The 27,384-nt window shown below is 35.9% G+C and overlaps 1 protein-coding gene across 1 annotated transcript in view; it reads left to right on the top strand.

Annotated features, from left to right (window-relative positions):
- Positions 1-27,384, top strand: part of DOK5 (docking protein 5) — a 156,886-nt gene that overhangs the window by 88,382 nt on the left and 41,120 nt on the right. Inside the window, exons 3-5 of the mRNA XM_036751079.1 lie at positions 17,691-17,805; positions 17,907-18,026; positions 19,504-19,693. Coding sequence (XP_036606974.1) covers positions 17,691-17,805; positions 17,907-18,026; positions 19,504-19,693 — 425 coding nt within the window. The remainder of the gene's footprint in view (positions 1-17,690; positions 17,806-17,906; positions 18,027-19,503; positions 19,694-27,384) is intronic.

Genomic DNA, 27,384 nt, shown 5'->3' with positions numbered 1-27,384 from the left:
CAACTCATTCTAGATTTTTAATGTCAGACTTTTATCTGATATTATTTAATGCAAAGATTTACTGCTCCATCTATGTGTGTTTTTCTGATTCTAGCTGCTAAAAAGCTTTTACTTTTAGAAACCCCTTTTAATTTTAAATAATTGACATTTTCTATTTTGCTCTTTATAATCTTTTCTAACTGTTGTCTGGATATGAATTTCCCTCTCTATATTTGTGAAAGCAATATAACTTCCCATTCTCTTCTTAACAGTGTGACATTTTATATTTAGATAGTTTATCCTTTTGGAATTTATTCTGGTAGACGATTTAAGATGCTAGTTTAAATCTTTTTTTTTTTTATTTTCCACTTGACTGATGGATTCCTTAAATGCTTATTTAGCTTGAACTTGAGAGCAGCGGTTGCCTATTGTGGTACAGAGACATTTGTGGTCTGGGTGCAAATTTAGATTCTATTTTAAATTCTAGAATAGCTGACTGGTCCCACCCTCATCCCCCAATTTAGTGATAAGAGGCAGGTGGTACAATTCAACTAGAATTTATCCTCAAGAGAGAATCTTGGATCTGTTGGCTGTTTGACTTAGGACCAGTTGCCATGCCTCTCAGGTTTTCAGTTTTTTTGTCTATAAAATAAATGATAAAATCTGTAAAACCATTCCAGTTACATAGGACATGGTATAATTTAAGGATCCATTTGTTTTACTGGCTCTCTTTTTTCTATCTATTGCATTGCTGTTGTAGAGATACCTTTGAAAAGTGTATTGTTTTTATTTATTTTTTCTTTGAATTTCCAATGCGACTTTTACAATCTGGGTGCAGATTTGTACCTGCTAATGGGCCATGTCTGACTGAGTTTCTTCAGCTTTTCTTCTTCATAATACCTATCTCATTGAACTAAACATTGTCTGTTCCAGTTGTACATAAGCAGACAAAAGGAAAAAAAGTAAAAAAAAAAAAACATTGAGAGGAGCCATGGTGTAGTTGATGGAGGCATGACTTTGGACTATGGAAGAAGGTTTGGGTTGAAGTGCACCCTCTCATACACACTAGCTATGTGACCATATGTAAGTTCTTTAACTCAGCCCCAAAGCTAATTCTCTAAGACAAAAAAGTTACAGATATGTTGTGGATCTGCTTAAGTGTTAGGAACTTCCATACTGGCTATCTTATATTGACAAAATCATGGATTCTGTCCCTCCAACTTTTTTGTTTAATTTTGTACTAAAGTGTCCAAAAATGTGTGGAAATATTTAATTCATGTATGGACTTAGTGCCTATGCTTATTAGACTTTAAATTTCAAGGCATAATGATAGTAATAATAGTAATAATAAATGATTAACATTTACATAGTGTTTTGAGGTTTGCAAAGCAGTTTTAAATGTATTATTTCTTTCAATCCTCACAGTAATCCTGTGAACTAGGTGCTGTTATTATCTCCACCATACGGATGAGTAAACTTAGGCTGAGAAAGAATAAGTAACTTCCCCAATGTCACACTGAGCTAGGAAATATCTGGAGTGAGATTAAAACCCAGGCCTTCCTGACTCCATGTCCAGCACTATCCACTTCATCATCTAGCTATATGAAGATTTCTTTAAAAATTTTCAGTAAATAAAATTAATATCAATTAGTTGCTTTATTAATGGTTATAAAATGAGTAACTATTGGCCAGTAAAAGAGTCTCTTCCATAAATTATTACCTTGCTTCATTTTTTCTAAACATAATTCCAAATCTGAAGTAGTTTATGGTCTGCATTTTGAGGATGATGGCTATTTTTTTTTTAGAATGAAGTAATTTGGAGCTTCTACAGAGCATTGCAATTTGCATACGCAAAGTGAATTGCTCACTTAATTCATTCAGTCCCATAAGGGGAAAAAATAATTAGGCTACAGACTACAAAAGCAAGGCAGAAAATTGCCTTTTAGGTAGCAATCTTGTTTTCATTTGGTAAACATAAATAAATCATCATCTGTAAATTACCATAAGCAAAATGAGAGGAAAAAATTGGGCATCAAATTCTTGTTTCTTTAAATGGCTTTTGACTTTGTAGTGTACCAGAAGCAGAAATAATATTCCAACACAATACCAACTAATTGCATAAATCTGACAGGAATATACCGAATCCTCAAGGGAATCTGGATTTTAATCCGATTGTATTAATCTTTCTTTGAAACACCAAGAGTAATTCAAACAGTCTCTCTGTCTAGTTACAAAATAATCCATTTGGAAAATTGAATTGTGTAATTCGTAATTGTTTTCCAAGTTGTTAATGCAAAACTGTATTGGTAGCAAATTAAACTTTTTAAGTATGGCCACTTTGTTAATTATTGGCTGTTAAACATTTATTTTAATGAACACTATCATTTATTATGAATAAGCCACCTCATGTATGGCTTTAAACAGCCAAAATAATTTAGCAGACATTTTGGGGAATTCCTAATTGGACATAAAATAAAAAGATGTATTAAATATATTGAGAAATGTCTCCTTTTAAAGAATTGTAATCTTAAAGCATTTTGTCTGAAATTGAGAATCAGAGAAATAGAACTCAGCATAATGATTAAAGGATGTATATTGAGGATCCTTCTTAAATTCAGTGGCTATGTAAACTGGATCTGAGTGTAGCATGGCTTATTCATACTCACAAAATGATTCGTGGCCTTAATTCATGGGAACCCATGTATATACCTCTGCACATAGCAGTAAAAATTAAGTCCCAGCCTCAGATGTTTATGTGGGAGTCTTCATGAGCAATGGCGAAGGGTACTGGACAGGAAGTTAGGAGATCTGGGATGCTAGTTCTGGCTCTGCTGCTAGCTAACATTCGATAAGCTATTTTCCCAATCTGAGTCTCAGTTTTCCCAGGTTTAAAATGAGTCCATTTGGGTTATATAATTTCTAAGGCACCTTTAATTCTCCTTTCTTGTTCTGGGAAGGAGTTTGGGTGGTCAATATAGGCTAGAACAGTAGAAGAAGACTTTATTGTTGAAATGGGCCCTGAGCTGGGTCTTAAAAGAAAGAAAAATGATTGTTTCTATCCTATTTTCTCTAAATTCTAGTGCACTTTCTTTCATATGGAGCCATTGTATAGAGCCTCTGCTTTCATATTTTCATTTTTCTTCTCAAAGTTTCCTTATAGTTGTAGAACAGCATATAGAATCTGTCTGAAATTCTAGGGGAATTGCATCATAGGCAAGATTAAGAGGGAGCAAGAGGTAAACCTCAGTCTGAAATTTCATTTCTTTGAACCACGAAGCACAATTAAGTGTCTCATGAAAGAAAGGATTTGAGAAATGGAGTACATCATAGAGAAAGTGAACAAAAAGTTTTTGCTCAGAATAATCTTCATACACTCCTACTCTTCCTACCTGTGCATAGGTTTCAAAAGCATGCCACAGATAATGTTCACTGTATGTCAGTTTCCATCTTTAATCTAACAAATGCAACCTAGCACTCTTTGTAGGAACAAAGGACTGCAAACTAATAAGATACCTGTTGTTTGAGGAATGGCTGAACAAATTAATAAATACAATGGAAGACTATTTTACTGTAAGAAATGAGGAAAATGACAATTTCTGTGAAAATTGAAAAGATTTGTGGGAACTTATAGAGAAGTGACCAGAAGAACTATTTATCAATAACAGCACTATAAAAACAAACAACTTTGAAATCTTTAAGAACTCTGATCAGTGCAATGACCAACCATGATTTCAGAAGGCCAATGATGAATGATGAAACATGCTACCTGCTTCCTAACAGAGAGGTGATGGACTCAGGGTGTAGAATAAAACATATACTGAGGGGCATGGTCCATGTGGAATTTGTTTTGCTTGACTATGTGTATTTGTTGCAAGGGTTTTGTTTTTCTTCTTTTTTAATGGTGGGGGAAAGGATGGAAGGAAGAAAAAAAATAAACTTTTGTTAATTGAAAAAAAATTAAACATACAATGAGAAAAAGGAAATGCAAGCCAGGACATTTTCACCATCTTCCACAAAAGCTTTTGTTAAAGAGAGGGTGCTTAGGAAAGTGGTTTAAATGTTCTTGAGACTGTAATTTACATACGTACATACATATATATATATATATATATATATATATACACACACACACACATATATGCCACATGAATGCTTATGTATTTACATGTAGATGCTATCTATCTATCTGTCTGTCTGTTTGTCTATATATCTATCTATAATGGTCCAGTCAACAGATTCAAGAGTAGCTGTTGTCAAAAAGGCCAAATGAGTAATGGAATTTGTTTTTCCTAGTTGGCCATTGCACTTTCCCATGCCTTTCAAAGAGGAAAAATATACAAAATCACAGGTTTTAGAATTATAAAGAACCATAAAAATTGTATAATTTAATCTTCATTTTGCAAACAAATAGTACTTTAATACTCTAATGATCTATGATTTCTTCGATGTGAGTATTTACTCCACTAATTAAGACTGTCTAGGACTTAATAGTCATTGAGATTTATGTATTTGAAAAGGTCATTGTTTATCAAAATTGGTAATTATAGAATGTAAGTTCCTTGAGGACATATACTCATGTGCACACACACACACACACACACACACACACACACACACTTGCTGTTTGTATCTCCAGTCTCTATCATGATTCCTGGTACATAGTTGGTACCTAATAAATAATTATTGATTAATTTATTAATTGTTGATTGAACTTATCCAACATTTCTACATAAGGCTAGGCTTGTCTTTGTACAACAGACATTCAGTCCCTTGGAAACACATATTCAAAGTTGATAGGCCCAATGGACCAAAATGAGGAAATAACAGTTAGTATCTCCATTTTGAATCATCTTATGCCAGAGAAGTTAAGTGATTTGCATGACATCATACTCAGAGAGTGGTAAAGCTAAGACTTTAACTCCTAGGGAATTTGAATAAGAAGACTTAGAGTTGGAAGAGACCATGTAGTCCAGCATCTTTATTTTACAGAAGAGTTATCTGAGGCTGAGAGGTCAAATATATTGCTCAAAATCTCACAGCTAGTAAAGGAATTAAACTCAGGTCCTCTGTTGTCAGTTATACAGAGCTATACATAGAGTTGGATGTCTATGGGAGTGGTTACTTGGGAGAAGTTCAATGGGACTTCAGAAAATGACAACTATATGACAAAAAGCTCAAACCTTAGGATCAGTACATTTCTAGGTTAATCTATTGCCTGATATTACCAGTGAAAACATTTTTAGGAAACCACTCAAAAATTTCTGAGTTATAACTGAATGAGAAAAAGTAAATTATTAGGTGTATTTCTGTCTATAGCCATTCAGACTCCAGTTCCAGAGAGTCATCTGCCAGCAGGACACAGGAAAAGTTTAAAATCTTTTGAAACTTATTTGGATTTTTAGCAGAGATAAGAGGCAGAGGACTAGATATCCTCCAGGAATCTGGTCTTATCACTGCCTCCTTCACTCCAGGCCTCCAGATGAAAGCGATCTCTTTCTTCTTCCTCAGAATTTTCATGCACTTTATTTGCCCAAGTATCTCCTTTACCTTTATTTAACTCTTCTTTGAATTTTAGTTATTTTTATCCAGGTTTTCTCATTCCTTTTTCATTGCCACACCCCAAACTTGGTTTGTAAATTTCATGGCTGTTTCATATACCTTTGTATCCCTGGGGCTGAACATAGTCCTTGGCAAACTTTAGAACTTTTTTTTTTATTTTCTTTTGAGGGGGGAAGGCAGGGCAATTGGGGTTAAGTGACTTGCCCAAGGTCACACAGCTAGTAAGTTTGTCAAGTGTCTGAGGCCGGATTTGAACTCAGGTCCTCCTGACTCCAGGACTGGTGCTCTACTCACTGCGCCACCTAACTGCCCCAAACTTTAGAACTTTAATAAGCATATGTTATATTAATGGATGAATGACTCTGTCTGTTGAAGAATATTACATAGTCCAGTTCTCTTCCCTCTTTTGGCCTTTATTACTTCCTTCTAAGAATATTGTAATAGTCTCCTAATTGTTTTCTCTTCCTCAAGTCTCTCCCCTGCAATCTATCTTACGTGGAGTTATCAAATTGATATTCCTAAGCCATTAGGAATGCTATTTCCCTGCTTAAAAACTCCAGTGACTCTTTATTGTTTGCAGGATAAAATATATACTTCTATGTTTGACATTTAAGACCATTCACAATCTGGCTTTCACCTGCCTTTCCAATCTTATTATACATCACATTTCTTTACAAATCCTGTGGCCCAGTGAAATGGACTTACTCACTTGTTCCTCTTATACAACATTCCTTCTCCCATATCTATGACATTGTACAGCTTGTCCCATGCCTGGGATGTACTTTTTCATCCCCTTTAAGTCAAATCATTCCGAGCTTCCTTCAAAGCTCATCTCCAGACACGCTTCCTGAGGCCTTTTCTGATCCTGCCAGCTTACTGTTACTGTCCTTTTGTCGGTTACTTTGTATTCACTAATATGTGCACATGCTGTTTCTAACAGTAGAATGTGAGCTCCCTGTGGCAGGGAGTGTTGCATCTTTGCCTCTATACCCCCGCTGTCTGGCACACATTAGGAACTTAATAAATGATTATTGATTGATGATCCTTTTGCCAAATGAAGTGACTTTGGACTAAGCAGAATGAGGGTGACTGGTTTATATTTTTGTGTTTCAGGTAGCAAAGATGCCAGGTTTGCTGAGGCTGTTTACTTCATAATCGATGAATATTCTATTTGTATCCATACAGAGAAGCAATGTAATAAGTAGGAAAAATCACTTCAATTGATATCACTGAATCTAACAGATAAGATAAAAGATCATCTAGTTTACCTTATTCCTAAACAAGCATCCCTTCTATAGCATTTCCATCAAGTGATCATCCAATCCCCATTTGAAGACCACCAATGAGGGGGAACTCATTACTCATTCTATTCCTTAATAGCTCCATTTACTTCAAATTTTTTCCTTACGTCAAGTCTAAATCTGCCTCTCTGTAGCTCCTATTGATTAACTTCAGGATTAAGTAGAATGAGTCTGATGATTCTTCCGTGTGACAACTCTTTGAATAATGGAAGATAGCTATTATATATATATATATATATATATATATATATATATATATATATATATATATATATATATATGTATATATAATACTTAAAATAAATTATATTTTATAAGTTTTCTTTCTCCTGGCTAAATATCCAGAATTCTTTCAACCAATACTTGGATGACACATATCCTCTTGTTTCGTCACCATCCTAGTCACTTGCTTCTAGTTATTCTGCAGCTTATTTTTCTGAGAACTGAACACAGCATTCCAGATGTGGCCTGACCACCGTAGAGTAATATGCAACTATTGCTGTTCATCCTGGTCACAGTGCCTCTTCCAGTGCAATGTAGGAGAGCATTAAATATTCTTGGTTATCATGTTATACTGTTGATGCATTTTTAGATTTCATTCAATTAAAATCTCCATGTCTTTTAAAATTGGAACTGTTACCTAGCTATGCTTCCTCAATTTTGTGTTTGTGAAGTTGGTTTTTAGAACCCAACTATAGTTTTATCCTTATTGTTCATCTTATTTTTGCCCATTGTTCTAACCTTTTGAATTCTATTTGGAGCAAAACACAGTCATCCAATATGTCAAAAATACCTCTAAATATCTTGCCATCTGCACATTTGACAAGCATGGCATCTGTGTTTTTACCCAACCCATTGATAAATAGGTTGAACAGAGTAGGACCAAGGACAGATTCCTGGGATATTCCTCTAGAGACCTCCCTACCAATCATCTTTGACCTTTTAATCACTACTTTTTGTGTCTAATTATCTAATCAGTTCTAAAGCCACTTTAGAGTACTATCATATCTCTCCAGCATATTCATCTGTGTAACATGAGAAACTGTGTGAAATATTTTGTTAACATTAAAAATTCTATATCTATAGCATTCCTCTGATGGATCAGTTTAGTTAAAGTGTGAAAAAAGGAAATAAGCTGTGTCTGGCATGATCTATCCTTCTTGAAATCATGCTGGCTTTTCATCATTGCTTCCCTTTCTAGGTACTCACAAACCATCCCCTTGAAAATGATTCTAGAATTTTGCCAGAAATTAAATTTAAGCTCATTGCTTTATGGTTTACAGGTTCCACACTGAGATGAATAATAGAATGATAATAGTTTCCTGACTCCCTTAGAGAGCTGTGAGGAACTAGATCTCAATTAAAACCACTCTCTGGGACAATAAGGTAATATGATTTAGAACTTAAATGAAATTTAGAAAACAGCAGGTCCCCCCCTCACCCTTATATATGAGAAAACTGAGGCTTAGATAGGGCATAGGATTTGCTCATTGTTATCCAGGGTAGAGTCTAGTTTAATATCAAATCCGGTGAAGTTTTTACTATACCCTGTTGAGTAAGCCAAGGGTTTTTATTTTATTTTAAAAATAACCATAATGCAAAAGCAAGGTTAAGATCTTGCTTAGGAGAAATGGATATACATTGGTGTCTTTCTAACAGGCAAAATGCATTTGCCAAAGGAGAAAAAAAGGAAAGAAATTCAACTATTCAAATGGGTAGTCTATAGAATTTCAAGTGTGACCTGAAGCTTTATCTAATTTTTGTTGAAATCTATTACTGTGCCTCTGGGCAAGTGGAAAAGAATTTTTCTGGATGACTGCTTGACCTTTGAAATGAGTTAATAACACTGGTACATCCTCCTTGGTTGCATTTCTCCAGATTTTCTTCCTCAGTGCTGTAAAATTCTTCTCAGAACAAAGACATCCTCAAAGACATACATTTTACTCAGGTGCTTCCTGTAAAAGTCCTTCTCCTTCAGTAAAGATGTCCATGAAATTGAAATCAGTCTCAATTTAGTAGAGGACATTTCAATTCAAAAGAAAGAAGTTCATGGAGAAGGTGATGTAGTGCTAACTTGGTTTTCAGAAGACCTGAGTCAAATCCTGACCTTCACACAAGAGTAGCTATGCCATTTATGGCAAATCAATTAACTTCTGTGAGTCTTGATTTCCTCCTGGGTAAAATGAAAAAGTTGTACTACTTTACATCTAAGTTTCATATTAGTGATGGTATGGTAATTAGGGTGGGACTCTTTTACTCTTTTCTCTTTGAGAATGTAATCTCAGTAATCAAGTGCCTTTGATTAAGTTTTACTATGTGCTAAGCCCTAGGCCCACACCCTTTTCCTGATTAGGTGTGAAGCCTTAAGGCCCTGAACAGGGCATGTAAACTCAGAGTTAGTGTTTTGTTTGGGACTCTCACTCAGTGGAAAAGTGTTGATGTGGAGACTTTGGGTAGCCACTGGAGCCCTCGGCTTTGAAGGAAATCCAAATGTTGGTGCTTCTCTTTTTGGTAACTGTGTATGTGATATCTTGATCAGACAAAGCCTGTCTGTTGAATTGTGTTATTTGATCTGTTGATATTTTCTTTTTGTAATTTCTATTTGTATTTGCTCTGAAGTTCAGGGTGCTGGCTTTTCCCCCTGAACTAAGTGAATGGTGTTTGTATGTTTGATTAAAGTGAGATTGTTAACCCCTTAAGGTTGCTTTCCTTAGAAAAGCAGATCAAAGAACCTGTGCTAGCAGCTCTTGTTGCTGGTCTTGTTGGGTCTTACACCCCTACAGCAGTTTCTAGCAACATTGTTGTTACAGTGATAAATCTAGTGAAATCTCTTTAGGAGCAACAACTGACTGGAGGCCTAGTATTGATTCAATTAACCGTTCTTCTAACTAGCAAGTCAGGTGATAAGGCACTTCTGGAGACAGGCACAAAATAAGTTGTGCCTACATATTTCCAATTTGAGTTACCTGATCTACGCTGTAGTAATTAAGGTATGGCCAAACCATGAAGTTGTTTACTTAGGCATTGTAACAAATCCATAATCTCATGTATGGGTACTGCCAATGGAAGCCCATCCATATTTCCTCATTCTGTGTAATTCTTGTCTATGTCTTTCCATAAAATTTCCATAAAACAATGCAGTGTATATATGTGTGTTCCTCCATGTTATTTAATATTTCATAGATACCAATGCACCATTTGGCTGTCTACCGGTTATCCCTTGCTCTTGTTAGATGACTACATCTATTTTTCTAATAAAAGTTCATAATAATAGCTAGCATTTACATAGCACTTTAAGGTTTGCAAAGTACTTCACAGATATTACCTCATTTTATTCTCACAACAACCCTGAGAGGTAGGTGATATTATTTTTATTTTCCTCATTCTAGATGTGAGGAAACTGAGACAGACAAAGGTCAAGTGATTTACTACCTAGGATCACCTAGGTAGTAAATGTTTGACTCTGGATTTCAAGTTGGGTCTTTCTGACTCTAGGTCCAGTGCTCTGTGTCACCTAGATGCTTCTAGTCACTCATGTCCTAAAACATGTTTTATATCACTTCTCAGAAACCACTGATGGTAATATTGGGTAGCCTCTCAAAGTAAATAGGATACAACAGATTACTTGATATTATGATCAATGTGTCAGCTCAATTTAGAGAGAAAAATTTAATGTCTGAAAGAATCCATCTTTAGCTTAGCTCTCTAGAATGGCTCTTCATAGAGGGTAGATAGTCAAAAGACAAGAATGCTCCAGCCAGATTGGAATCTCTTAATCAAAGAAGTTGTCTTGGGGAGGTTCAACTTTACTAGCCTACCCTTCATTCATGATTCATTTCCTGATTGAGGAGTGATAGCATGTGCTGTCTTGATGAAATTGCCCTATAGGTCTGAGCTAACATCTTGGTAACTAAAGGTAGAATCCTTTAGGACAAATTCTTGGCTGGTTATAGGAAATGTGGTTCCAGAAGAACTATGTTTTATTGGCTGTGATCTTCTTACCTCTAAAGTACAGTGCAGTGGTGGGAAAAAATACTGACTTTGGATTCAGAGGACCTGGATTCAAATCTCACCTCTGATGCTTAACTTCCTATGGGAACCTGAGCTAGTCAGCTTCCCTAGGTTTCAGTTTCCTCATATATAAAGTGAGAAGAATTTGATCTCTTCCATCTTTACATACTTGATCATCCGACCCTTACCATATGTACTGAAATTTAGGTCTGACCCATGCAAGGTGAACACAGGTTAGACTTAATAGTCTTTATGTTGACTAGAGAAAGGGAAAAGAAGAGAGAATCCCAGGGATAGTTCAAATGCTTTTCGTTTTCTGTAACTAATGAATCCCTTTCTTCACATAGAGAAAATCACATGCTTCTTAGCTCTGTTATTTTTCTTTGCTGTCCCCCATGCCTAGGATGCTCACCCTCCTCCAGTCTGCCTGCTGACCTCCCTAATTTCCTTGAAGTCCCAACTAAAATCTCATCTTCTACAGGAAGTCTTCTCTAACCCCTCTTATTAGTTCCTTCAGTTGTGCTAATGAATTTGCAGTTTCATGTACAATCATCTTTTTTTTTTCCCATTTTACTGTGTTATGGAAATGCTTTCTTAAGTTCAGGATAAAATAAAAAATACTCCCTATTTATTCTGTATATAGCTTGTTTTGTATATATTTGTTCACATGTTGTCTCCCCTATTAGACTGTAAACTCTTTGATAGCAGGGGGTGTCTTTTACCTTTTTTGATCCCTAGTACTTAGCACAGTGCCTGACATATATTAGATACTTAATAAATGTTTACTGATTTATTGATATCAAAAGATTTAAGGTTAACCTGGGATATGAAGATGAGCCATGAATAGAAACTAAAAATAAACTTAAAGTGTTCTTTATATTCTATGAAAGCCATGATATAGGGCTATTGATATGTACAAACTTTTTGGAGCACAATCCTTCAGCATGCCATCAAAGTTTCAAAACCAATCATATACTTCAAACCAGTGATTCCATGACTAGAGTCATATTAGAAAGGAGAAAAAAGTCTTATGTATACAACACTATTCATAATGGTATAATATGTAATAAAAAATAGAAACAGCCCTTATATGCAATTATGTACATTTATAATTAAATTGATAGCTGACTAAGTTGTGCCCCATTACTCCTCAAAATATCATCTGATAACTTCTCTTTCATCATGACGTGTTCCTCTAATACAATGTAAGTTTCTTGCAGGCAGAGACTGTTTTTATCTTGGCTATATCCTTGGGTCCTGACATCAAGCCTTGAACATCTTAGGTTCTTAATGGATGTTTGTTGGACTGGACAGATTGGATTTGAGCAATGTAATAGAATAATATTGTGCTGTAAGAAATGTGACAAATGTAAAGAATAGTCCAGAACCTGTGGAGATACTTATATGCAGTGATTCACTGACCAAAGCAGAATCAAAAAAAGTAAAATATACATTGGCTATGAATTCATAAATATATAATTTGATGAACAAAATATAATAACCTAGATTTTAAAAAAAATGGAATGTGACACATAAGCAGATATTATTTTGTTAAATTTAACATTTTTCTAAGTTATTAATATGATAAAGTTATTAATATCATTCAAAATTGATTTATCATATCCCCAGTATGTCATGTCAGATTGAAATATTGTCAACATAGGGTATAAAAATCAAACTTAAGTGATCTATTACAAATAATGTTAAAATTGTATTAAAATTAAAATTCTTATGTGCCATTTTAGCTTCAAAAAATACCTTTGAATGTGTGGGAACCATTTTCCACTCTAAAGTGGATATAAAAATAGTTTCTGACTGGCTGAAACAAGGGCTTTGTATAAAATGAGCTGAAGACCTAAGACAACTCATTAGCACTGGCTGTTATACTTGTAGGAAATTCGTGCTTGGGTCTAGAAAAGACAGATTTTCATTTTCCGGCTTAGTGTTTTATTGGGTTAGATTCTTCTATGTGCTTTCATTTCAAGGATTGCAATGACATGGGAGCATAGTTTCTATTAACAGCTTTTTGATTCTTTGTCCATTGTTATGTACTGTTCACAGACTTCCACAGGTGTAATCATTGACTTATTATAATACTGTCTTCAAAAGGCAGCATACATTATTTCCTTTTCCCATTATGTCACCTGAAGACTGTTCCTTACTATTGTGTTGTCTTCTTAATTTGTCATCTTAATCACATCATTAAAGGATTGTAATATGAAGAAGGCTTTAACCATTTTAACCTCAAAGAGGGAAGACAGTACTTTTGTTCAAAATGCCCAGTTACTAGAAGAAAGTTTGATTGTATCACAGGGTTACAGGTTAGATTACAGGTTCTTAATCTGGAAGTTCATGAACTTTCCAAGTTTTTTTGAAAATTGCACCTTAATATAATTGGTTTTCTTTGTAATCCTGTGTTCTTAAAAACTTTATTCTGAGGTGGAATCCATAAACTTCACCAGATTGCCAAATGTGTTCATGACTCACACACTCAAAAAAAAAAAATAGAAACCATGGATTAGAACTTGGAGAGAAAATCTAAGGGAAGTTTCCATATTACAGGATAATATTGGTAGATCTGTAAAGGCTGTATTTTGTGTTAGTTTGAGATTGGCAATGGAGGGCATTATTTGGCACCTATTGTAGATATTTAATAAATGTATGTTGAATAAGAGTTTAACAAATACAAGTTCTCTTAGAATCATAAAAACTCAAGACTTTGTAAATTCTTTTAGTTTCACTTACTTCTGTATATGTGTGTGTGTGTGTGTGTGTGTGTGTGTGTGTGTGTGTGTGTGTATGTGGGGGGTTTGTAGGATGAATGTTGAATTGGTTGGCATTGTGATTAATTTACAAGGCACATAATTGGATTCTGACTCATCGAGTTCTCCCTGCATTTCCGGCATTGGCATATGCCTTTCTTTCCTCCATTTTATCCTAAATGGAAGAGATCATGTTTCAAAATCATTTTATTTCAACCTTATATGGACTATTGTATAATAAGATCTAAAATATTTGGAGGAGGACTTTTTTTTTTTTTTAAATGCAATTTATTTATTTAACAAATTTGGTTTTCAGCATTGATTTTCACAACAGTTTGAATTACAAATTTTCTCCCCATTTCTGCCCTCCCCCCCACTCCAAGATGGCTTATATTCTGGTTGCCCTGTTCCCCAGTCAGCCCTCCCCTCTATCACCCCCCTCCCCTCTCATCCCCTTTTCCCTTCCTTTCTTGTAGGGCAAGATAAATTTCTACGCCCCATTGCCTGTGTATCTTATTTTTTAGTTGCATACAAAAAGTTTTTTTGTTTTTGAACATCTGATTTTAAAACTTTGAGTTCCAAATTCCCTTCCCTCTTCCCTTCCCACCCACCCTCCCTAAGAAGTTGAGCAATTCAACCTAGGCCACACATGTATTATTATGTATAACCCTTCCACAATATTCATGTTGTGAAAGGCTAACTACATTTTGCTCCTTCCCAACCCATCCCGCTTTATTGAATTTTCTTCCTTGACCCTGTCCCCTTTCCAAAGTGTTTGTTTTGATTACCTCCACCCCCATCTGCCCTCCACTCCATCATCCCCCTGCCTTTTATTTTTTTTTATCTTCCTCCCTCTTCTTTCCTGTGGGGTAAGATACCCAACTGAGTATGTATGGTATTCCCCCTCAGGCCAAATCTGATGAGAGCAAGGTTCACTCATTCCCCCCTCACCTGCCCACTCCCCTCCTCTCCTAGAACTGCTTCCTCTTGCCACCTTTATAGGAGATAATCCACCCCATTCTATCTCTCCCTATCTCCCTCTCTCAGTAAGTTACTCTCTCATCCCTTAATTTCATTTTATTTCTTTTAGCTATCTTCCCTTCATCCTCAACTCACCCTGTGTCTGCTCTCTTTCTTTTACATATATATATATATATACACATACATACACATACATACATATACACATAGATACATGCATACATACACATTCACTTATATATATACATAAACATATATATATGCATATATATATATGCATATTCCCTTCAACTACCCTAATACTGAGGTCTCATGAATCATACTCATCATCTTTCCATGTAGGAATGTAAACAAAACAGTTCAACTTTAGTAAGTCCCTTGCAATTTCCGTTTCTTGATTACCTTTTCATGCTTCTCTTGATTCTTGTGTTTGAAAGTCAAATTTTCTATTCAGTTCTGGTCTTTTCACTGAGAAAGCTTGAAAGTCCTCCATTTTATTGAAAGTCCATATTTTGCCTTGGAACATGATACTCAGTTTTGCTGGGTAGGTGATTCTAGGTTTTAATCCTAGCTCCATTGACCTCCGGAATATCGCATTCCAAGCCCTTCGATCTCTTAATGTAGAAGCTGCCAGGTCTTGGGTTATTCTGATTGGGTTTCCACAATATTCAAATTGTTTCTTTCTGGCTGCTTGCAGTATTTTCTCCTTGATCTGGGAGCTCTGGAATTTGGCAACAATATTCCTAGGAGATTTCTTTTTGGGATCTATTTGCGGAGGCAATCTATGGATTCTTTCAATTTCTATTTTGCCCTGTGGCTCTAGAATATCAGGGCAGTTCTCCTTGATAATTTCCTGAAAGATGGTATCTAGGCTCTTTTTTTGATCATGGCTTTCAGGTAGTCCAATAATTTTTAAATTATCTCTCCTGGATCTATTTTCCAGGTCAGTGGTTTTTCCAAGGAGATATTTCACATTGTCTTCCATTTTTTCATTCCTCTGGTTCTGTTTTATAATATCCTGATTTCTCATAAAGTCACTAGCTTCCACTTGCTCCAATCTAATTTTTAAAGTAGTATTTTCTTCAGTGGTCTTTTGGACCTCCTTTTCCATTTGGCTAATTCTGCCTTTCAAGGCATTCTTCTCCTCATTGGCTTTTTGGAGCTCTTTTGCCATTTGAGTTAGTCTATTTTTTAAGGTGTTGTTTTCTTCAGTGTATTTTTCAGTATTTTTTTGGGTCTCCTTTAGCAAGTCATTGACTTGTTTTTCATGGTTTTCTCGCATCCTTCTTATTTCTCTTCCCAATTTTTCCTCTACTTCTCTAACTTGCTTTTCCAAATCCTTTTTGAGTTCTTCTATGGTCTGGGGCCAGTTCATGTTTTTCTTGGAGGCTTTGGTTGTAGGCTCTATGACTTTGCTGTCTTCTTTAGGCTGTATGTTTTGGTCTTCTTTGTCACCAAAGAAAGAATCCAAAGTCTGAGACTGAATCTGGGCGCGTTTTCGCGTCCTGGCCATATTCCCAACCAACTAACTTGACCCTTGAGTTTTTCAGTGGGGTATGACTGCTTGTAGATTACAGAGTTCTATGTTCTACGTTTGGGGGGGAGGTGCCAGCTCTGTCAGAGCCGCACTCCTCCTTCCCCAAGGACCCCCAGTCCAGACTGGGCTTAGATCTTCGGCAGGCTGTGCACCCCTGCTGTGATCCGCCACTTATTTCCCCCCACCAGGTGGGCCTGGAGCCGGAAGTAACAACAGCTGTAGCTGCCCCACCTCCGCTGCCCCCGGGGCTGGAAGCCGAACCGCGAACTCCTTCCACTCCCGCAGCTTTTCCCACTAACCTTCTCCGCAGTCTTTGGTGTTTGTGGGTCGAGGGGTCTGGTAACTGCTCACGTATTCAGGGCGCTAGGGCCCCCTCCGCCCGGCTTCCGGTCCGGATCGTCCACGCCGCTCAGGCTGGGCTCTGCTCCACTCCGTTCCCAGCTCCCAGCTCCCAGCTCCGTGTGGAATAGAGCCCACCCAGAGACCATCCGGGCTGTCCTGGGCTGGAGCCCTGCCTCCCTCCGCTGTTCTGTGAGTTCTGCCGTTCTAGAACTGGTTCAGAGCCATTTTTATAGGTTTTTGGAGGGACTCGGGTACGGAGCTCACTCTAGTCCGTGCTTACCAGCCGCCATCTTGGCTCCGCCCCCTGGAGGAGAACTTTGATGAAGCATATGGTGAAAGTCAACCAGTTCTAGCAGAGAGGGAAAGATCTTAAAAAAAAAAACTGGAGTAAGTAAATATAAGTTTATGGTTTGGAAGCTCTGGGCTATGAGAGTTTCTATGGGAATAAGTGAGAAAAAATTTGAAATCCTCTCTCAAGATTTTTCTTCTCTGGCATCTAAAATAGGGTTTGCTACAGAATAAGTGCTTAGTAAATGGTTTTTTCTTCATCCAAAATAGTCCCACAAATAATAAAAATTGGAAGGGAATTTAGAAATGATCTGGTCCAATGCCTGATTTTTCAGAAAAGGAACCTGAGACCAAGGGATGGGAGGGGATTTTCTCTAAGTCACATAATAAGGTAGTGACAAAATGAACATTAATACTACAACCCCTCAGTTTCTGCCCAATCCTTTTGCTGTTACATCATGATTGTGAGGCTCCCTACCTTAAAACAGTTTGAAAGTCTTCAGAATTAAAAGCAAGGAACTGTTGAAATCTTTCCTACCACCTCTTATGTTACCCTTCAATTAATTGGAAGCAAAAATTCAGAGCTTTAAAAGTCATAGCTTCCCGCTGAGCTGCTTTCATTTACAGATTCATAGTTGTATAGGATAAAGAATGTTGGACAAGTGATCTGGGTTTGAAACCTACGTCTAACACTCAATGAATAAGTGACTTCAGGAGATAACACCAACAAAAACAACAATAATAAATATTCAGGCCCACTGCTCATGGGGATGTGGTGAGGAAAGCATTTCGTAAACTTTGAAACATTCTGTAAGTAGCAGCTATTTTTTGTTAGATACAATAATAGATTGATTTTCTCCTTTGCTCTCTGCCATTACATGGTTTAATTCAGGAAGTGTAACTAAAACTTCTAACTGCTCTTTTTTTCAGGTCACAGAGCTTAACAATGTTAAGAATATATTACGATTGCCCAAAAGTACAAAGAAACATGCTATTGGGATTTATTTCAACGATGACACCTCCAAGACCTTTGCTTGTGACTCAGGTGTGTCTGATTTAGCAGTGCCTATGAAGTATACTCTTATTGATTTTTGCCATATAAGTGTGCCATATAACTACATGCAGATTTTCTGGGCATTTATACAGAGCTTGAGGCGGATGAATGGTGTAAAGTGCTGCAGATGGAATGCTTGGGAACTCGTATCAATGATATCAGCCTTGGAGAGCCTGACCTGTTGGCCACTGGTGTAGAAAGAGAGCAGAGTGGTATGTAAAAGAAATACTGAATTTACAAATGTTTTGAAAGTTTCCAACCAAAGGTCCACTGGGACTAGAAATTCACTATAGATATACTTCAGTTCAATTTTGGTAACATTCTAGGAATGCTTACTTTTAAACAAAATGAATATATAGGTGATGTTAAGGAGGCACAAAAATGTGAGGTGAATTGCCCAGGATCCCAAGTTAGTGATAGAGCTCAGACTAGAAATCAATTGTCTTGAGTCCTAATTCAGTTCTCTTTCAAATAATACTATTTTTTTTCCCCAGAGGCATAGCCTGATTTGTTACACAGCTAATAATTGTTGGAACTGGGATACTGCCGAGCTATATGATCTTGAACAATTCACCTTTTCCAGTCTCTCTTTCCACATATGTAAAAGAGAGGTAGCATGATACTTGTCCAACATGATTACTTTGAGGTTCAGATAAAGTAATATATTCAGTTCATCTTTCCAACTGTAAAGTATTATATAATTGTGAGTCTTTGTTGTTATTATAATATCAAAATGGATTAAAATTTTACTAATATCAGATACTTCACATTATAATTTTGGATTGAATATATTTAATGCAGAACAAGCCAGATGGAAACCTGTTACAGCTATATTTTTTGTGCTTACTTGAATCAACTGTATAATACTGAGAATAATGGAGATTTATTTGTTATTTAATGGAAATTATAATTATATTGGGTTGGGATGATAATTTGATTGCAGGAAATGAATGTTAGGATGGCTTATCATGAAGTTAAATATTTCAAAATATTTTTGATGATTTAATACTTTTTATAAATCAAATAAATAAAGAAAGGTTTCTTCTCAAAAAATTGTCAAAAGAAGCCCATCAGTAAATGTAGTGCCATTAACTCTTTTGGAATTTTTCCAGGCACACTGGAACCCTATTGAGTGCAGGGCACTTGGGTGAACTCTTTTAAAAATAATTTTGGCTGCTGTTTTATTCATGGAGTTATGATAATTATAAGTTGATCAATATAGCATTGATATAATTAAGGTATAAGACCAATTACTGTGCACCTGCATCTATTGTGAACACAAAGATGAAAGTATAATTGACTTCCATTTGCCAGTAGAAATTAACAGTTGTAATTTTGATGGTTCTTAATGATTTTACCTTTAGTTGCCACACGTCATTTCTTTTGTGGTTTGCAAATTCTTTTTACTTCAAAAAGTTGGATTTTAGTCATTTAATTACATTTTAATAAGCAGGCTGTTTTCATGCATCATCCGTATATTTGTCAAGAAGGAGGCTTACATAAAAAAATCTGTTTTTCCTTGAATAAATGTTGATTGTAGACATGGAGGGTGGATTTACCTTCTTTTAATAATCTTCTATAACATATAGAGAATTGTGTTGTAATTGTTTTGAATGCCTCAAAATTCCTACAATGTCATCAATATTTAATTCCTAGGGACTTTAGACTAACATTTTGTTTTTCTCCCAGAGAGATTCAATGTGTATTTGATGCCATCTCCTAACTTAGATGTACATGGGGAATGTACCTTGCAGATAACATATGAGCATATCTGTCTTTGGGACATCCAGAATCCCAGAGTCAAGCTCATCTCTTGGCCATTAAGTGCCCTCCGGCGATATGGACGAGATCCAACTTGGTTCACATTTGAGGCAGGAAGGTGAGTTTAAAGATTTTTTTCTATGGGATCCATTTTGGGTTAAGACTTACTTCACTTTGTCCATAGGTCTTCAGTCCCAAAGAGAATTCACAAACTTCAAAGGAATGTCTGTGAACTTGGAGAGAAAGTCCTATTTTTATAGTACCTTAAGGTTCTCAATAAGTTCTCATTATAACACCCTGAAATATATACTAGAAGTGTCATCTCCATTTTGAAGATAAAGAAACTGAGGCCGTGAGACTTGTGTCTTGATAATGGTTATATAAACAGCAAGTTTTTGTTACATTTTTGCTCTCAAGTGCCTTAAGGTGAAATCATCAATGTGTAAATTAATTTTTTAAAGTATTTAAAAGTCAATACTTTTGAAAAATAAAACTTTATTGTTTAGTGTAGTGTTTTTATTGTAGCAAAATACTTATTTCTTATACTTGTGGGTGAATACATTGTATATAAATAAGAATTTGGTTGTTGCATTTGATATAACTTTTTCTTCAGATTTTGAAGTGATTTATCAATTAATGATAAAAAACATATGCAGTCATTGAATATGTTTTCCAATAGAAATGAAAATTCTTATTAACCTCAGAAAATTTGTAATTGTTAATTTGTTTTTTCTTCTGGATTTATTGGAGAAATCATGGAATTATAGACAAACAGATTTGGAAGAAGTCTAAGAATATAGAAATTAGAATGTTAGAGCTGGTAGAACATGGGTTACAGACTGTCAAAACTGAAAAAAAGATTTTAGAATATTAATCAATTAATCATAACTTATACAAAACAAGCCACATATAAGATCAATAGAAAATAATTAACAGTGGGAAGATAACAGAATTAAGAGTGATGGAGAAAGTCTTCCAGGAAAGGATGGAATTTTAGCTGGGACTTATAGGAAGCCAGGGAGGTCAGTAGGCAGAGGTGGAGTTGGAAAAGTATTTTATTTTATTAAATTATTTATTGAAATATGTACATTTATATTTATTATATTAAATAAATATTGTATATTAATGTTAATGCAATAGTAAATAGAATAATTCATGTAATAAAATATAAAATGTCAAATGTCAAAGCAGAAAAGAAGCCTTAGGACAAGGGATAGTTTGATATTGCCACTTACTACCTATGTGACCTTGGGCAGGTCACTTCACTTTTCCAGGCCTCATTTTCATCATATGAGAGAATTCAGTTAGATAAACTCCACCCTACACTCCATCTCAGATGCTGTGATCCCATCAATGCAGAATGTTAGATTATAACAGGCATCTATCTAGTCCAGCCCAAAAGGACTAGCTAGGTTTCTATTGTTCTTGACTTCCTCTCTTGAGCTCTTTTTTCCCTTCCATCTGTCATGTTCCCAGTTAGTGCTCTATTGCCGGAGGTTTATTGGACTATGCTAGTTGTCAGCTTTTACAAATATTGGTGCCTTTCAGATTCTTTTAAACTTATTTTACACAACTAATAAGAATGGAGGCTGGATCTTGAAATAATATTAGGCAAATGGAATTTTAGCAAATTATTTTTCTACTCCTGACCTAGAAATGGGGATGTTAGATTATTTTATATTTAATGCACTTTCAGATTTGAAATTTAATTACTGCATTGGGGCTACAACTCAAGTAATATACAGGACGAATGAAAAACAGCCTACATTAGAGCACAATGTATAGAACTGTTTTGTATTGCATATGGTAAGGCTTAAAAAAGTGTGGTTGATTGATTACATTTTTGCTCACCTAGACTTGTGATTTCATCAAGATAGGGTACACTTTGTGTGGAAAATCTCTTTACCAGTACCTACTGGCAAATCACCTGTAACTTACAGTTTTAAAGAATTGTTTGTAGTAATGAACAATCAAATGTCTTGCCCATTGTGACATAGCTAGTATTGGTCAGAGACAGAATTTCAATCTAGATCATTCTGATTCCAAAACCAGCCTCTGCTATGCCACATTTATATTTAATTTGGATAAGTTTTATATTGTGATTCAAGAAATCATCTCAGTCTGCTTGAGTGTAAATCTAAGGCTGGAAGTTGAGTGGGGAAGTATATTAAAATATTAGAGGGATGGATTGATTACTTGAATCTTATTCATTTGTTCAGTAAGCATTGAATGAGCACTGAATTGAGTATCCACTTCCAACTCTCCCAGAAAGAGTTGCCTATAGTCTAGGTAACAGCATCATTATATTACACTTTGCCTGAACATCAAATAATGATGTATTTTATAGTCATCATCAAGAAGCTTAGGATAATAGGATCATGCAAGCTCTTCCAAGCATGAAGGTTTCATTTCTCCTTTATTAATATAGGCATTTGCTTCCTTGGCTGTTCCCAGGAAAGTGATCAAAACAAGGAAGTTCCATTTCTACTATGTAATTTTCTTCTCATCCATACAGCTGATTGTAGGCAGTTAAAACTCTCTAGGAAGTTTATTTATTTTAATGCATAGATATATTTTGTTTTGACATAATATGCTCTTCTTCATTCCCCAAACACCTAAACAAACCCACTGCTACAGAATATGTTTTCCCCAAAGAGTTAGTTTACTGATTGTTAACAAAAAGGAAGGATGTGTCCCAAAACATTGATGGTATAACACATCAACCATTGATAATGTATTTTGTCAGAGTTTTATTGCCTCTTCAAGTTGACTTTCTTTACATCATTGTAGTCATTTTCTGTATTCTTTTGCCTCTGCTTTGCTTTAATTTAGAGGTGTTAAATGTGGAGCTTCAACAATCTTGAGTGCAGCCAGACATTTAGATTAAAATGTAATTGGAAAATTTTTAACAAAATAAATAAAAATTCAGTAGAACACAGATAATGTTAACATGTAGTTTTCTAAGTCAATATGTAGCCCCAAGTATCTTTATATATAGCTTAGTGTCCCCTGTTTCCATTTGAGTTTGATACTACTGCTTTAATTCACTATGTAAGTCTTGCTGTGTTTCTGTGAGTTATCATATTCATCATTTCTTGTGACACAGTAATAATTTGTTGAATTTGTGAGACATAATTTATTCAACTAGTCCCCAGTTAGTACACATATTTCTAGCATTTGATATCATAAATAATGCTGACATGAACATTTTTATACATGTGGGTTTTTTCTTCCACCACCTTGAAGTATAGTAGTTCTGGTAGTAGAAACTCAAAAGAATAGTAACTTTTCTTACATGATTGCAAATTGTTTTCCAGAAAGGTTAATCCAATTCCCAAAGCCATGAGCAATGCACTAGCATGTCTGCCAACCAGTGATGATTTTCAAGAAGATTTAAAGCCAAATGATCTTACGAATTCACAACAATATTCCTTCCAAAACATGGGCAACTCTCCTTTTATGTACTCTTAGTGGATTTTTTAGACACATTTCTAGAGCAGTTTAAAAATTTTTGGACCTGGGGGAGGCTAGGGGGTGCAGAGAGTAGAGCACCGGCCCTGGAGTCAGGAGGACCGAGTTCAAATTCGGCCTCAAGTGCTTGACACATTTACTAGCTGTGTGACCTTGGGCAAGTCACTTAACCCCAATTACCCTGCAAAAAAAAAAAAAAAAAAAAAAACAAAAACTGAAAAAAAATTCTTGGATCTGGAATTTGACTTGATGCTTATTATTATTATTCCCATTCCTTCACAAGCATACATTCATGTCAACAGATGAGGCAATATAGAAGTGGCAACTAAACGAATAAGCAAAAAAAATCCCTGAACTTGTAGGCAGAAACCTTGGGTTTGGATTTTCTCTCTGTCATTAAATGGCTGTTTGAATGTGGAAGAAATCAAGGCCCAAAGACATTAAGCGACTAGCCCAATACTATGCTGCTGTCTTTCTGAACCTCAATTTTGGAGTGAAACTATTATTCCTGTTTAACTGATGACAAACTTTGAGTCTTCTGGTCACTTGATCATATCTTTGCAGTTATTTGGTGGGTGCTGAATTTCACAACCTGGAGCGCTCTATTGCCTATTTTCTATCATTTCCTTGCAAAATATGGATTGATCAATAAGTCCAGGATCAGGAGCATAAGCTTTCTGTATATTTTGGTGCTGATGATCTGTATCTGAGTTGTAATTATCCTTCTGTTTCTATACATAATTCCCCGTGACTTTCTTTCACTGAGCATTTCTCTGCTGCCATATTTTTGATTGAGTGCATGCAGATGCCTGTCATGGGGAGTGTTGTGATTTCCTGTCTTGGATATCAGTCATAAGATCTGTCTAGTGGTGAATCCTTTTTGTTGTTGTTGTTTTTGTGCCTGTGGTTTTGTATCCTACACATATTGTCACTTAGAGTCATTGTTTATTAATTTCTGATGGAGAAAACAAAGCAAATTATTATGGGTTAATGGAAAGAATATTGAGCCAAGCTTTAGGGAGCTTGGATTTGAGTCCCGGCTCTGTCATCAGGTAATCGTGTGACCTTGGGCAAGTCACACCAATTCTTTGGGTCTGAAATAACATATTATAAAATTAAATATCTAGATTTAAAGATTACAAAGGATCCTTTCAGTTTGAACATTCTACACTGAAAAGACTTTGGCTGATAGAGTGAAAATTAGCCCCAAGATTAACATATAACCTAGGAGTAAACTTTTATTTAGGCCAAGGTGATGGAGATACTCCTTCTGTATGGATTAGGGCACACATGAAGGAGTTGAAACTACCCCTCTAGGTTTTCATATTAATTTTGAACTTTTCTCTCTTTCTTCCCTGAAGATTAATTCAGGGCATGGAAGGTAAAAATAGCTCTTTTCTCATGTAAAATTGCAATTACCCAATTAATTGCTGCCCATTGCTTCTGAAGTTGAAAAGTGTAATTAATTTTCCAAAAACTATTTAGCCTTTAGAGACAGGAAAGGGCAGGGGAAGATACTGTGATTTGTGTTTTATTATTTATGTTTTTAAGCAATTTTTGTTTGCTTTCTTCTGTTGTTAATTCCCAAAAAGCCAGAGAAGCAAAATTATCTTGTCTAAATATCCGTATCAGAAAGTACACTGTGACCCAGGGCCTTGTCATCATTTGATATGGAAAGAGCTGCCTGAAAAATAACTATAACAGCAGCCATAGCCCTTGTGGAATGGTTTATCATCATCAGACAAGATTGTATAATAGGGAAGATTATTGTTTCACAAAGGGTAGGGGCTTGTGTCCAGTTCAAACTTTCTTGTAAATTTGATGGCTGACTGCTGGGTTAGCTAGCATGTCTTCTTGTCCAAATCTTCCTAGTTGCTAGTGGATTTAAATTTCTTTCTCTGTAGTGGGTGGAGGAGGGAGGAAGGAGGAAGAGGGATTTTTCTCTCCAAGCTGAGAGAGAGGACCTCAGGTGGCATTTGGCAGACTCTGTAGAATAATTAATTCACATGAATGCACCTTCTTTCCCTGCCAGGGAAACACTCCTCCTCTCCCTCCCCCACACCCTCACACACACAGTTCTTGATGTTTTTTAAATGAAATGATCAGATAGGTCAGGATTCTGAGGAAGGGAATAAAATACACACATATGAAAAACAGCAGTCATTAAATGGGATGCAAGAAGATTGGCTGAAAAAGGTGTTTTAGGGAACATATAAATGGAAACATTCTTGAAAAAGAAATCATCAATGCTGAGAGCATTCCATTTAATAAGCTTAATTGCTGCTGAAGTAGCTTTCGTTTGAAAAGAAAGGTGTTTTTGTTTTTTGTGAGTTTGGGACAAAGTAGTATCCTACAGCCAACATTAAAAAAATAACAAATGCTATGTATATGCTAAGTATTATGCTTGGTGCTAGGGGAGAGTCAAAGGTTATTACTACGTTCACAATTATCCTCCAATTTTATTATTCATTTATGTCCCTGACTAGATGTCCCCAATTTTTTACTTTTCTTCTATCACTTACATAACCTGCTTTGCTCTAAAACAAAAATAAACCAAAAAAACAAAAAAAAAACTTTACTTTATCATTTAAGTCTTTTCTTGGTGTAATATAGATTACATGGTGGCAAAGAAGTTTTTTTTTGGGGGGGGGAAGGTGGAAAAACTTTCTCAAGGAACATTTAGGTTGTATTAAAAGAAATGAGAAAAGAACCTTAGGAGTCTGATATATCAAATGCAATGGCAGCTTATGAATCAGTTAAAAAATGTGATCTTGAACTACATTAAGGGAGACCTTAATATAGGAATAAGGACTAAGGTGGTGATGGTCCCTCTGTTTTGTGTCCTAGTCCTACTATATAAAGAATATTATGTTTTTAGTTCTGGGTACTGCAGTTTAAGGATACAAATAAACTGGAGAGCATTTATACAAAGGAGGGAAACTAGAATGACAAAGGGGCTTAGTCAGTGTCACATGAGGATTGATCAAAGAAACTGGGAACGTTTAGCCTAGACAAAAGAAGACTTAGGGGTAACATGGTGGCTATCTTCAAATATTGGAAGGACTGTCATTTGAAGAGGGATTAAACTTGTTCTGTTTGGCCCCAGAGAGTACAGCCAGGATCCTTTAATCTTTTAATAGAAGTTGCAAAGAGGCCAAGGTAACTTAGTATTGCTATTAGGAAGACAAAATACAAAACAAAAAAAACAAAAAGTTCCTAACAATTAAAGGTGTCCCGAAGTAGAATGAGCTGCCTTGCGGTGTGGCAGATTCCAAGCAGAGCTGGATAACTATATGTTTGGTATATTATAGCAGGGATTTCTTTTGGATATGGGTTGGTTACTGAGATCACTCCTAATTAAAAAAAATTGTGCTACCATTGTACTTAGATCTATGATCATATTGGCCAGAGTACTCTCTCAAGTGGTACAGATTATACCTCAGTAGTATCTAATCATCATTTGTGATAACCATTTCAGAAGTCCTCCATAGAAGACCCACCCAAAGTACTGGATGACTTGTGCTACTAGTATAGCACTTAGGCTATCTATTCTTAGGACCCTCTATTTCTTTTCCTCTTCTATCTCTGGGAAAGCAAAAGGCAGTTGCTAAGGATTGACAACATTGTAAACAAATAAGTCGATGAGTCTCCTGCAGGTAGCTATGCTGATCCTCAGATGTATACTCACGTTGTCTAGGAATAAACAATACTCGTTGGGAAGCCAGGGATGCTTTAATTACATTTTATATTTATTCAGTCTGAATACATGGGTACATCCCCTGAACAGAGTAAGGGGAGTACCAGGACACAGATGGACCCCAGTCCTTTTATTGATTCCCAATTCGAATCTCCCGCCAGACTCTTCATTGGCCAGATGCAACCCCCTGACTGCCCATGTCATGCAGCTCATTTAAGTATATGTACAAGCCTCTAACCTTTCACCCAACCAGAAGCCTGGTCTCTGTTAGATCACAGCTCTGATTAGAATGAACTGGTTCTAACCAGTCACCTGACTTAAATTCTGCTAAAGCTGGGGGAGGAAGGGGAGAGGGATACTTTTAACTCTGTGGAAACAAAACTGCTCACATCAGATGACAAACACGGTTTGTCACTGAGTTCATATTAAAAACCTTGATAAGGTAGTCAAGGACTTACCCTTTGCTGGCACAGACTTCAAGAACTTAGGGTCAACTCTCTACCAAAATGAGGTGTTCAAACATGATGCTTTGAAAAATGGAGAGGCCCATCTGTGAGCGTTCAAACTGATTTCCCATGATAATTATGTGGTTCTTAAGATGTGTGCAAATCTGCCAAAACACATAACCTGCTGTTTGGGGG

This window comes from Trichosurus vulpecula, chromosome 3 (genome assembly GCF_011100635.1).
Source record: "Trichosurus vulpecula isolate mTriVul1 chromosome 3, mTriVul1.pri, whole genome shotgun sequence".
NCBI classification, from domain to species: domain Eukaryota; kingdom Metazoa; phylum Chordata; class Mammalia; order Diprotodontia; family Phalangeridae; genus Trichosurus; species Trichosurus vulpecula.
This window is presented reverse-complemented; position numbering and strand designations above follow the sequence as displayed.